The sequence below is a fragment of the Hevea brasiliensis genome, chromosome 6, assembly GCF_030052815.1.
Source record: "Hevea brasiliensis isolate MT/VB/25A 57/8 chromosome 6, ASM3005281v1, whole genome shotgun sequence".
NCBI lineage: Eukaryota > Viridiplantae > Streptophyta > Magnoliopsida > Malpighiales > Euphorbiaceae > Hevea > Hevea brasiliensis.
The window spans coordinates 100,610,715-100,624,506 of NC_079498.1; the positions used below are offsets into that span (position 1 = coordinate 100,610,715).

Below are 13,792 nucleotides of genomic sequence, written 5' to 3' on the forward strand. Positions count from 1 at the left end.
AATATATTTTTTAATTTCTTAAAATATACTAAATATGTATATCAGATTTGATTAACATAAGAAAATATATTAAAAAAACAAGTGGAGCATGTATATTATTGTAATACGCTTTATATAAATAAGTTTAATTAATTTTCGTATAAATTTTTATATAAAGCGCATGTATAAATTTTTTTTTTGGGTTAATATATAAAACATAAATAATAAAATATTATAAAAATTTAAAATATAATATTAATATCTTATAATTAGATTGAATGAAAATTTAATATCTTAAAAATTATAATAAAATTATTATTATTATTATTATTATTATTATTATAGGGATAGACGATTCTCGAAAATTTTAAACTGAATTAAAAGTCTGTATTAAATCAATAATAACCATATCAAACTTAATTTTGCAATAAAATTAATGATTTTGGTTTATTTTAAATTGAGACAATTTAATAATTAAAATTTTTTCAATTTGAGGATGAGCTGGATTATCAAATTGTTTATCATTTATTTGTTTATTAAGTTAAAATTTGAGTTAATTTAATTAATTCAAACGAGTCATTTTTAAATTAAATAGTACATTCAAATAAATTTTTAATTTTATAAATTATTTTAGATGTAATGTAAATTAAAATAATTAAAGATTGATTGGATTCAATTGACTAGATTAAATTTGGACACTCAAAGGGACCCATTTTACCTTTCCATACGTTAAGAAATTTTCCATTCTGAACTAATGTTCCATCGTGCTCCTTGTTTTAGTGAGCATGGTTGAAGTTTAGAAAAAAATTGTTTTTTACTAGACATGATTAAAGGCTCCGGAATCAAGAAACTAAGGAGATGATTGAGTTTTTCTACCTAATAAACCAGCAGCGGAGAAAGCAGAGGATATAGCACCTAGAAGAGCTGATTGTAAAGTAGATTGAATCATTTGTTGTATAGCATCTTGAGTGAGATTGATACTAGTGGTATTGGGCACTTCTTGCTCTGCAGGTCCATTTGAAGTGAATAAGGCAGCTTGGTTGTGTTTGTTCCTTTGCAGGAGACGACACTCAAGTATCACATGTCCCTTCTTCTTCAGTAATTGCACACATTCCTCTTCTTGCAATGAGACTGTATATGCCACATTTCTCCACAAAATCTACATTGAACAGTTCCATTTTTCCTAGTCATTTTCTTCATTGGTGGTCTACTACAAGAAGCAAAAAAGATAGTATCAACATTATTAGTTTTGCATCTAAATTAGCTTGAGTTTGCAGCCGAGTTTCCTTCGAAGTATCTCTCCCAAAACTGAATCAAAATCTGTGATCCCAAGATTGACTATAGTGGCTCTTATATTCTCAAATTCTGGCCTAAGCTTCACAAGAAATTGCAGCACCCTATTTCTGTCCCTTTCTTTCTTTAAATCTGCATAAGCTGATTTGTCAACAAGACTCATAGAAACCATATCAAGTTCAGTCCATAATCCTATGAGTTCAGAGTGAAATGTCCTACATCCCTATCATCTTGATTAATTCCAGCAATTTCATATTCTATTTCAAACAATCTAGCATGATTTGGTTGAGAATATAACTTCTGTAAGTGGACCCAAATTTCATTAGCAGTACTAAAAGGTCTCAAGCTTAAAGCTATGTCTTGCTCAACTGAATTTAAAATCCAAGTACTAACTCAAGCATTATTGACTCTCCATTTTGCTTTTTCTTTATCATTTGTAGGCTCTTTTAATGAACCATCCAAAACATTCAAAAGTTCCTTGCCTTCAATAAAAATACGAAAATGAAATTCCCATAGGGAATAGTTCCTCCCATTAAACTTAACAGCTATTGTATCAGATTTATCACAATCCATAGAATTACAAGAAGCAAGGTACAGATCACACTTGGATCACACTTGGAGTGGAGAAACCAAAGGAAGCAGATTCAGCAATTCTTGCACTGTGAAGCAAGCAATCACCAGGGGTGCTATTGATGCTGAAAGTGAGACAATCAGAATTGTCTTAAAATGACTCTTCAAGGATCAAAGCAAAACCACACTTTGATACCATGTACACTTGATAATTGCTAATATTGGTATTTCATAAAAGAGTTGTCAAAACAACCGTGTGTCCTAATGTATACAAAGATCCTATTTATATACGGTGTACTGAATAGCTAAAATAAGAAAATCCTATACAAAGGAACTAATCTAGGAAATTTACATAAATTAAGGATCATGATTATAGGCAGAATATATGTTTTGACTTGCACCATAATTATAGGCTAAATCACTGATTTACAATGCCTTGCCAAAGCAAAGCATATTGCCAAAATCCCATAGAACCAACAGTGAAACTCGTTAGCATCGTGAAAAAGGCAGTAGAAACAAAACACTGAACCGAAAAGTTAGAATAGCAAGAAGAGGCGCATAACCAGACATTAGAACCCGACAATTTGAGAACCAACTAAAGATATGAAAAAAAAAAGGTGCCCTTGAACACAGAGAGGGGAGGAACCAAACCAAACTACAAAGGGAAACCAATAGCACCAATCCTTGGAACACGAACATCAAAAGCAAGCACCATGAAAAAAACCACTAACAAAAGGAACCAACGATGAACAGAATTCGACCCAACTACTACACAGGAAATCAATGCAAAATCACGAGGCACAAGGCAAAATACCCAAAATAAAAGGAGAATCAAGAAAACCAAAAACTCTAGATCCCAATACAGAGATAATTAAATAGCGTCCCTCCACAACTCGATGTCAGCATTAATCTGTTTAATCAAGAACCCCAACATGACATCATCAGGTTAAGAGAAAGAAAGCCCTAAGTCTTTACCAAGCTTTAACATTTAATGAGCTTCCTCACTAACATTGAAAGGAACATCTCCATAACTCTTTTTTTAGGATTGGAGCTCCAAATGCGAGAATTGACATGATTTATATCACTATATGAAGGAGAGCAAGGGGAAACCTGGTTTAAGCTCTTGGAGTGATCTGGAGATGTTCGATCCTTCAATTGCTTTTTCTGAATAGTCTTCCTCTCCTTTCTTCTTTTACCCCCTTCATACAACTTGGGGCAAGATTCCATTAGATCATTGATCAATTTACATTTCCTTCTTTGTTCGGAAATCCCAGAAAGCTTAAGCAACTTCTTAGACCAGGTTGTAGGGGGAATATGGGTTGGGTTTTTGTAGGGAACAAGGGCTAGAGGATTTGGTTCCAAAGATAAGGAGGAGGTTGGGCTACGATTCAGACTGCAGAATTCTAAATTTCCAAGGTTAAGTGGAGACAGCATGAGGTTCTCTGTATTAGGCCCAAAAACTGGCAAAGATGCAAGGGGATCCTCGGATTGGGAGTTGACAAAAGGGGAGTTGCGCCTGCCATTGCTAGGAGAAAGAGCCACACTTTCTTCGAGCCCAGCATCTACAACGTCCACCTCACCAATCTGTACAATCTCATTAATAGGACGACTATTACATTGGGACGATGACTCAAGGACTCGAAGGTTGGTCAAGTTGCCAATACATTCTGGAAGAGGCCCAGAAAATTGATTCTGATGGAGATCCAACTGCACGTGACTTTTCAAGCCGCATATTTAGAGAGCAAATTAAAAATATGTAATAACCCTTTTTTTTTTTCCGATAAGAAAAATATTTTATTAATAAATTTTAGGAGAAATTTAACATGTATTATCCAATTATTATATATAACTAAGGCAGCTAACTTTTTCACTGTTCCTAAGGAACAGTGAATTTTTTTTATTTTTTATATTATTTTTTTAAAACAGCCAGCCAACTTTTTTACTGTTCCTAAGGAACAGTGAATTTTTTTATTTTTTATATTATTTTTTTAAAACAGCCCGCCAACTTTTTTACTGTTCCTAAAGAACAGTGAATTTTTTTATTTTTTATATTATTTTTTTAATTATTTAATTTAGTAGGAACAGTAAATTATTTTTTTATTATTTTTTCAATTATTTAGTAGGAAATCAATTCCCTTTCCACTGGATCTTTCTGCCGTTAGATGTATAGCTGTTTAATTCTACATAAAACATACTTTACCTATTTTCTTTTTCTTGTTTATTTATTAGTAATAAGGAAAGACCTACTTTAATGCCTTTATATTATTATAGAAAATTTAATATTTTAAATAATTAGAAAGAAATATTATATGAAGATAATAACAATTAATAAAAAAAAAACAATGTTGACGCATCTTACATCCTATTTTTGGTAATGGAAATGAAATTTAAATTTCAATTATTACAATGACTAACATAGACTAATATTATTCGTACCAATGGATCTCTCATATTCTTCAAGCACTAGCAAAAGCCTACATTTTTGCATAGACACTAGACAGATTATTGGTTGAGCCAAACCGAAATTGAATTAATACAAATATCAACCAAGTTAAACCATAACATGCACCAATGCCTGTTGATGCAGAGGATTGCTACCAACACCAATAGAATTGTGACGTAGGATGCACAGAAACTCCAATAGAACCACACCATATCAATACCACCTTCATCTTCCTCTTCTACATCAATAGATGGTGATGGTGGTGGAGTTTCATCAGTACTGCAGCTCCGATGAATGAGTGGTCCGCAAAGGCCGGGGTTACCTTTGTAACTATTTTCATCAAAAGTCCCAAATTGCCCTTTATCAAGAACTCTACCAGAGAAATTGTTGTATGAAACATTAAAAGTTTCCAAAAAGGTCAGCATAACTAGTTCACTAGGAATTTCACCATTCAAACTGTTGTTGCCAAGATCTAGGCTCTCTAAATTCCTTAAATTTGAAAAACTGACTGGTATAGATCCTGTTAAGTGATTGTTAGACAAATTCAATGACCGAATTCCATGCAGGTCTCCAATTTCTTGAGGAATTCTACCACTTAACTCATTGCATGATAAATCTATTCCTGCCATCAAGTTGATAATATCACCCCTATAAGAGTTGTATCTATATTTCATTGCAAATTCCACTTCCACATATTCTGAAGAATCCCAATATACACAAGGCAGATACTGGTAAATAGTACCATCTATTGGAGCACAAATGATCTCAATTTGTCCATTCATAGAGTAAAAATAATTGACTCCCATCATTCTAAATGATATATTATTCCCAAAAGATATATTATTAAAACATGAAGGTATGGAACCTGAAAGTAAATTACTTGAAAGATCCATGATACTCACATTTCTTGATTCACACAGCTGATTAGGAATACTGCCATGCAATTCATTACCTCCCAATAAAAGCACACGCAATTCAGAGAGCTGACTGATCCAAGATGGAATATTTCCAGAAAAACTATTATCCCTCACATCAAGTGCCACTAACTTAGGACTTCTAAGAAGCACATGGGGTATGGATCCATTTAGACTGTTCTTTTTTAAAAACAGGAAGCGTAATAATGAAGCATTGAAGCAAGAAGGCATAGGCCCATATAACCTATTTTCTGAGAGGTCTAAAAATCCAAGACTACTCATATTACATAGTTGTCTGGGAAATGGACCCGATACCTTATTATTGGATATGTCCAAAAAGGATAGCAAAGAGCTGTCCAAGAAGTCTACGCCTGTCATCACACTAAAGTTGTTGTTTTTCATATCCAATGTCATCGAGCTTCTCAAGTTCATATTTTGAGGAAAAATGTTCCCCTGAAGATTATTGTTTGATAGAATCAGTGTACAATAACTGGTACAATTTGCAAATAGACTTTCCGGCAACTCTCCTGAGAGTTTATTATGGGATAAATCCAGAGTATTTAGTTCTTGTATCTCACTAATTGAAGAAGGAACATTACCGCTGAAATTATTTCTTGACATGTTTATATATAATAGATTTGAGAGGACCAAACCAAACTCCTTAGGCAGCACACCAGTGATGTTGTTGCTCGAAATATCAAACTTAAGCAAATCATGCTTGTAATTTGGTAGATGAAAAGTTCCCGTAAATGAGTTGTTCATCAAATTCATAACTTGTAACTTGGAGTTATTTTGTAAGATCCAAGAGGGGAACGTCCCAAACAGCATATTGTGAGAGAGATCAATGAAGCGTATGTCATATTGGTTGAGAAGAAAGCTAGGAATTGCTCTAGTTCTCGCATTTAAGTTGCAATTGGACAAGTCAACGTACTTGAGTTGAAATGTAGGAAAGCATGTAGGATTTTCTGTTTCCAATTCTAACCTCCTACTTCCCGAAGAGAGTAGAAATACCTCAAGCTTAGAGTGATTAGCCAAAGCGCAAAATGAGAATAAGCCTTCAAACTCATTACCAGAAAGAAGCAAATACTTGAGGGATGTGAGTTTAGAAACAACAGATTGAAAGTTGCCACTCAACTGATTGAATGACAGATCAAGAACTTGGAGGTTGGTCAAGTTGCCAATACATTCCAGAAGAGGGCCAGAAAACCGATTTCCTCGGAGTCCCAACTCAACGAGACTTCTGAATTTGCATAATCCTACAATCGGAAAATACTAAGCCAATAAAATGTTGGAATAACCTTGTCAATTTTGCTAGTCAACCATAATTTTTCAATAGTATGGATAAATTTTATTAAGTCAGAATGTAGGATTTTTTATTTTATTTTATTTTATTTTATTTTGAAGGCTAAATTAATCAGTTTGGTACCCAGAATATGTTTAACTAGACGTTAGTCTGTATAATGCGCGGATTAATATTATTTCATAAGTGACATCATTGAAAATATATTTAAGTATTTTTATATAATTTTTAATTTTTACGTATATATAACCTAAAAAAACTATTTTCATAAAAAATAAATATAATTTTCACCATTTACTAATTATGATAAAAGCATGCATTATTTTTTTTTTATAAATGTTTCTTTTTAAATTAATATTTTTATTGCTTAATTATTACAAAAATTAATAAAATTTCTTCAAGAAAAATATTTTATTAACTATTAAATTAAAATAAATAAAAGTAATATTTTTATTTATTAATTGATATAGTTATATAAGTTTTACAAATGGATTAAAATTGTTAACAATATTAATAATTTAATTAAATTAATATTGATAAAATTAAAAGAAAATAAAAAATTTTAATTAATCAATTTGGTAACCCAGAATATATTTAACTAGATGCTAGCCCATATAATGTGCAGATTAATCTTATTTTTTTATATGATATCATTAATTGAAAATATATTTAATATTTGTATATAATATTTAGTTGTGTATTTTTTTAATTCACCTAGCTAATTATAAATTAAGTGTTTATTTTTATATGTTCTTTTGATATATCTATTTGCTATTTTTTAAGGATAGATGATATAGGATGCGGTTGTTTTTGGGTTTTGGTCAAATTCCATTTCTTGTGGTTCATGATAAAAAGATTATCATTGATTCTTATTCTCGATGCTATTTTGTTATTTCTATTTAGGAGTTGGGTGTTCGTGGTTCATTGTAATTGGTCTCAATTTGCTCAATTTTGCCTTTTTGGGAATATATATATTCTAAAATGGTTTTGCTTGATGTCTGATTTGATTATTGATATTTTGTTATTGAAATTTCTTCAACTATGTTTTGAATTCCACTGTTCTTCTAAGCATTTGATTAATGTTATTGGAGAAATAAATGATCTGATTATTTTTCCTTTACATCCAAGGAAATTGGAGAAAGAATTATCAGGAGGAAGAACTCATTTTGTTCAGACTTGTGGTCTGCCAATAAGTACTTACTTCAGTGCATTAAAGGTACTATGGTTGATGGAAAATGTGGATGCTGTTAAACAGGCTATTGAAAAAGGAGATGCTCTGTTTGGAACTATAGATACTTGGCTAATCTGGAATTTAACTGGTGGAGTGAAGGGCGGCTTGCATGTGACTGATGTCTCTAATGCATCTCGGACTATGCTCATGAATATCAAAACTCTTGATTGGGATAAACCCACATTGGAAACCCTCGGAATTCCTGCTGGAATTCTGCCCAAAATTGTAAGCAACTCTGAGATTATTGGAAATGTTGGGAAGGGGTGGCCAGTTACTGGTCTTCCAATTGCAGGATGTCTTGGTGACCAGCATGCTGCAATGTTAGGACAAGCATGTAGAAAGGGTGAGGCCAAAAGCACATATGGAACTGGTGCTTTCATACTTCTCAACACCGGCGAGGATGTAATTCAGTCAAAGCATTGGCTTCTAACCACTCTGGCTTTTAAGCTTGGCCCAAAAGCACCTACTAATTATGCTTTAGAGGGTTCCATTGCTATTGCTGGAGCTGCAGTTCAGTGGCTTAGAGATAGTCTTGGGATAATTAGTAGTGCAAGTGAGATTGAGGAACTTGCAAAGCAGGTTGAGTCAACTGGTGGCGTGTATTTTGTGCCTGCTTTTAATGGACTGTTTGCTCCATGGTGGCGTGATGATGCTCGTGGGGTTTGCATTGGGATCACAAGGTTTACAAATAAGGCTCACATTGCTCGTGCTGTACTTGAAAGCATGTGTTTTCAAGTTAAAGATGTGTTGGAGTCAATGCACAAAGATGCAGGGGAGAAAGGTGAACATAGGAATGCAAAGGGGGAGTTCTTGCTTAGAGTGGATGGTGGTGCAACTGTTAACAACCTTCTGATGCAATCTCAGGTTTGACCTCTGTGCATTCTTTCTTTCCTCTATCATCATCATCATCATCATCATCATCATCATCATTATTATTATTATTATTATAATATAATTGAACTATATATCAGTGATGTGAATAACTTACAGCTATGCCTAGAAGGAGAGCCCTTTTATAGAATGATAACATGGTTTTGTTGGTTTTACAAAGTTGAATTGCATTTTGACTTTTTTTTCGCAGCACTGTAAAACAGTAGTTGTGTAATATATTTATATAAATTTCTTGCTTTTTCCTCCTAGCAAATGGAGCCCAATCTTAGTCATTTAGATTTAGTCCACAATCTTATTGTTTGTTTTCTTAATGGTTTGTAGGCAGACTTGTTGGGATGCCCAGTTGTGAGACCAGCTGATATAGAGACAACTGCTCTTGGAGCGGCCTATGCTGCTGGTTTGGCTGTTGGGGTTTGGAAAGAGGAGGAGATATTTGCTTCTGGAGAAAAGGTTAAGATGACGGATACCATTTTCCGCCCCTTAATAGATGAAAACCTAAGGAAGAAGAAGGTGGATTCTTGGTGCAAAGCTGTGGAACGAACTTTTGGCTTGGCTGATCTTTCAATATGAAGAAATTCATGGTGGTGCTTTATGTCCCTTTTCTTCTCTTCTTTTTTTAATTATTTCTTGGCCCTTAGTTATCCATTTAAATGACTGAGATTAATCCTTAATAGATACATTGTTAATTCCTGTCTATGTTTATATCGACCCTGAAATAATAAATATGATTAGTTGGTTGTTTTCCCTCTTGATAATTTATTCTACAGAAACTTTCTGTTCTGCCTGCGTGCCTTTTTGGCTTATGTTCAAAGGAGATTTTGTGTTCAACTGAAATCTTTACCGCTTGGTAGACAACAGCTTGTTTGCTTACCCCCATAAAACAAACATTTAAACCTTTACTTCTAAGGGTGAATAACTAAATAGTTTAGTGATAAGTGGATGGAGAAACTATTTCACCAAATCAATCGATGGATCATAAACTGCTTATGAAGAGTAACAAAAACCAAATAGCAACATAGAAGTAACAAAAACCAAATATAGTTTGCCAGTAAGTGCTTATTAAGAGTAATTTGATGATAATTGATAACATGTTTGGTGCGGCAAAAGTTGCAGTGCAGCAAAATTCACAATCAACTTTCTATCAATTTCTTCCAGCTTCATCTGAAGAAGATGCTTGCAAGTTTTGTGGTGCAACAAAAGCTCGACAGCTTTTAACCAACGGTAGTCCACATAGAAACGGATTTCCTTCGTAGCTGCTGTTATCAAATGTTCCAAATTGTGGTTTGATGGCTGGAACTTTACCTGATAAGTTGTTGTGAGACACATTGAAGAACTTCAGGAAGTGTAGATCAGTGAGTTCTGGTGGGATTTCTCCACTCAAGTTGTTATAAGAAAGATCCAAGCTCTCTACTTGGCTTAGGTTCGATAAAGTTCTTGGGATAGAGCCTCCCAATTGATTGTGAGACAAGTTTAATGCGAAAATCTGACTTAGTTTTCCTAGCTCATGCGGAATTTCACCGCTGAAGTTGTTAGATGACATATCCAATCCAGACTTGAAATCCAGTATGTCACCTTCATAGGATCGGGACTCGCTTTTAGTGAGGAAGTCAATAGCACCATTTTCATATGTATAACCATCATTTGGATCGTAAACTGCGTACTGATCCAGCAGGATGCTTCCATATTCATAAATTGTACGCTTAAAATATGCTGGAATAAACGAATAGTAATTCGACGGTTCCTTGAAAGTGATGTTGTAGAAGCACCGAGGTATTGACCCAGAAAAAAGGTTGTTAGACAGATCCATGAAGCCTATTTGATTCAATTGACATAACTGAATTGGAATTACACCACTCAGATGATTTCCTTTCAGCAAAAGAACTTGTAAATTGGGAAGTGAAGTTATTGAATCAGGAATCTTGCCAGACAAATTATTGTCTCTGATGTCCAGGATTGACAGTGTTGAAGAGTTGAGTATAGATTCTGGTATTGAACCTGTGAACTTGTTCCCTTGCAAATACAAACCCATTGTATTTTGTAGTTCCAAGCAAGTAGGTATTAATCCTGTCAAATAATTGTAAGAAAGGTCTATAAAACTGAATGGGAGATTAATACATGGAAGTGGACCTTTCAATTGATTGTTTCTCATTGCAAGTGTCCTCAAATTTATCATGTTGCCTATCCACATAGGAATATTACCAGAGATGTTGTTGTTGCTAATATCCAATACGGTAAGCTGAGAGCTTCTCAAGATCACATTTGAAAGAGATCCTGTAAGCTGATTGTTCTCCAGGTGCAAAAACTCTATCCAAGTCAAGTTAAAGTGTGCTGAAAATATTTGGCCACGAAATCTATTAGCTGACAGCTTCAGAGTCTGCAAATTAACCAAATTGGCAACCAGTGCTTTTGGTGCTTTTCCTGAGAAGTTATTGAAAGACAAGTCCAGTTGCTCTAAGTAGAACAAATCACCAATTGAGGATGGAATGCTACCTTCAAAAGAATTTTTGGATAAATTCAAATAAATTGCATAGGGAATCATCTGCCCTATGTTTGCCTGAATTTTTCCATATAATTTATTGTCTGATACATCAATCCGCTGGCTGTTCATACTGCGAAGTGGTGGCAAATGAAGCTGACCTACGAAAGAATTATTCCTCAAGGATAGAAATTCAAGTCTTGTATTGTTGTCAAGCAGCCAGTCAAGCCTCCCTGTCAAATTATTGTGAGAAAGATCAAGAATTCTCAACTCATGCTGGTAGAAGAGAAATGTAGGAATAGTGTTGGAGAGCTTGTTCAAATTACAGTGAGGCAGTCGAAGGACCTTTAACTTAAATGGTGGAACCCAGCTAGAATATTCAGTTTCCACCTCAAAGTTATCGTTATCATTTACAATCTGAACCACTTCAAGTCTGGAATGATTAGAAAATGAGCTGAAGGAGAATAAACCTTCGAAAAGATTATGACTCAGATCAATGTACTCAAGTGATGTCATCCCAGATACCAAAGATGAAGGTATCTCTCCTGAGAAATGGTTTGCTGAAAGATCTAATAGTCTAAGAGATGACAAGTTGCTCAAGCATGGAGGAAGAGTCCCTTGGAAGAAATTCTGACTCAGATCCATTTCTTCAAGTTTCTGCAGTTGACACAAACCTGAAAAAGATTTGAGAACTTGTATCCTAAGTAGCCTGACTGATCATTATCTTTCACCCAAACTAATTTTCTCACAACGAAAAACACAATTAACCGTCGTAAAAATATTGCATGGAATATTACCTTGAGTTGGTAAAGAGCCATTAAGTTGATTTTTAGACACAGATAAAGCTCTGAGAGATGACAGATGCCCTATGTTTGGTAGAATGCTCCCAGTGAAATAGTTAATGCTCAAGTCCAAAACTTCCAAACTACTGAAATTGCCCAAATCTACCAAGAAAAGAATGCTAATAAAATTTTGGAAATCATATACTTGTGGATAACAATAGAAATTTTATGGAAGAATTTATTACAACGAATTGGCAGAGTTCCATTCAGTTCATTGAATTGCAGAATAAGGACCTTCAAGTTGCAGAGTTCAGCAAGATCTGTTCCAAATTAAGTTCATTGAAATCTTATTAAACTTGATTTTCATGGTGACCAAGCATTAAAGAAAAAGCACAGTAAATTTGCAAATGCGCGTACCTTTCTCAGATAGTTGACCTGCTATAAAATTATTGTGCAGGTCCAATGATTTCAGGGCTGAGAATTTACCCAAAACCTTCAACACTTGTTTGTCAAGCAAGTTCCAGCTTAAGTCTATATGCTCTAGCTTGTTCAGTTTAGAAAAACTTTTGGAATCTGCAAGTTCTGGAAGCAGTAATCTTCAGATTCTAAGAATTATATTCATAGAACATAGAAATATCGTAGAAAAATGGGATTATATTGCTTTTCTTTTGCAGCTCTTTTATAGTTATTGGAGAAGTGATTCCTCTGTACGAGGTGTTACTGAATTTTCTTCATGATTATATTTTAGATATAAAACAAATCAAATAAGAACAAAACATACCTTCATTGTCAATGAACTCAGCTATTGCATTATAAGATAAATTAAGGCTTATAAGCTCCTTGAAAGGCTGAAACTGAGAAACGTTAAGGTACCAAATACTCATATCTTCATAATAACCATCAAAAGTTATTTGCCTCGTATCATTGAGAGAGAGTTTGATCACGTGACCGGTGGTGGAGTTGCACGTGACTCTTTCCCACCGACAGCAGTCACTGCTTCTATCATGAATCCATGAAGGCAGCAGCAGGTCTGCATCATCCCCATTGGAATGGACAAATGCTTTGAAATCTAAGAGAGCCAACCTCTCCTCTTCGAAGCAACCGTAGTAGCCATGGATTTGGAGTGAAACTACGAAGCCCAAGAAGAAAATTTTCACCAAGAACCAGTCCATTTGGTGTTTCAAGCCTGGTTTTGGTTAATGCGACTGATCCATGTAAGTATATATCATCCACATCCATTGCTTCCCACTTGCTTGGATTACATGGACCTGGAGATTAAATATTGTAGGCCTATCAATGTATTAAAATTCAACGACAAGTTGACTTACTATTGTGGCTGGCTTGACTATTCCAAGCTTTCTTTTTTGATCAAATTTTTGTTTCATTGTATCAATTGTGTGACTTGTGTGGGAGCAGTGATGCTGAAATGTCTGTGTGACAATTTTGACTCGATAGCTTACCCCTATCTTTCCAAGAAAAACTAGATAATGCATAATAATGATATATTATTGTGCTAAAATTCTCAGTGGCTTTTAGTTTTTCTAGTTCATGTCCATTCTAATGCAATCTCCGTTTTCAATGCCAGTAAGATTTGCTTTCTTTCTTTTTCCATGGACGTAGTTGAAGGTGCTTTTGGTTTGGTGCGGTTGGGATTATTAGGACTTGGGGTGAACAGAGAAATTGTTTCGAGTGATGCAAGCAGAACCACCTGTCTGGTCATCTTCTCCACAATGCAACCTTAGCATCCATGGATTGAAGCCACTTCACTTCAGAAGATAATTAATGGAGCAGGTTGTCGTTAGACGTGACCGACTCCGTCACAAATCTGTAAATTAAATTTGCTTCAAACTTGTTAAGCTCTGAAAACTTGATTTTGGCAAAAATTTAATTTAATTGATTTTTTAAAAATTTAA

The 13,792-nt window shown here is 34.3% G+C and overlaps 3 protein-coding genes across 5 annotated transcripts; 1 reads left to right on the forward strand and 2 right to left on the reverse strand.

Moving 5' to 3' along the window:
• Positions 1–792: 792 nt before the first annotated feature.
• On the reverse strand, positions 793–7,113 carry LOC131180682 (receptor-like protein 14). The gene is made up of 4 exons (XM_058148041.1): positions 7,110–7,113; positions 4,495–6,455; positions 2,953–3,549; positions 793–1,138 (listed from the first exon to the last, which is right to left on the reverse strand). The coding sequence occupies exons 1-4, from the start codon at positions 7,111–7,113 to the stop codon at positions 830–832; spliced, it is 2,871 nt and encodes a 956-aa protein (XP_058004024.1). The 3' UTR covers positions 793–829.
• Positions 7,114–7,478: 365 nt separating this feature from the next.
• LOC131180870 (glycerol kinase-like) lies at positions 7,479–9,376 on the forward strand. The gene is made up of 2 exons (XM_058148824.1): positions 7,479–8,594; positions 8,943–9,376. The coding sequence occupies exons 1-2, from the start codon at positions 7,494–7,496 to the stop codon at positions 9,189–9,191; spliced, it is 1,350 nt and encodes a 449-aa protein (XP_058004807.1). The 5' UTR covers positions 7,479–7,493; the 3' UTR covers positions 9,192–9,376.
• A 267-nt stretch (positions 9,377–9,643) lies between these two features.
• Positions 9,644–13,076, reverse strand: LOC131180868 (receptor like protein 21-like). 3 transcript variants are annotated; one of them, XM_058148822.1, is made up of 6 exons: positions 12,661–13,076; positions 12,297–12,461; positions 12,125–12,199; positions 11,895–12,041; positions 10,821–11,771; positions 9,644–10,685 (listed from the first exon to the last, which is right to left on the reverse strand). In XM_058148822.1, exons 1-6 carry the CDS (start codon positions 13,049–13,051, stop codon positions 9,763–9,765), a joined length of 2,652 nt encoding a protein of 883 aa, XP_058004805.1. In that variant the 5' UTR covers positions 13,052–13,076; the 3' UTR covers positions 9,644–9,762. The 3 variants fall into 3 exon arrangements, with proteins under 3 accessions (XP_058004805.1, XP_058004804.1, XP_058004803.1); XM_058148821.1 differs by having other exon boundaries at positions 9,644–11,771; positions 12,297–12,452; XM_058148820.1 differs by having other exon boundaries at positions 9,644–11,771.
• Positions 13,077–13,792: the final 716 nt, after the last annotated feature.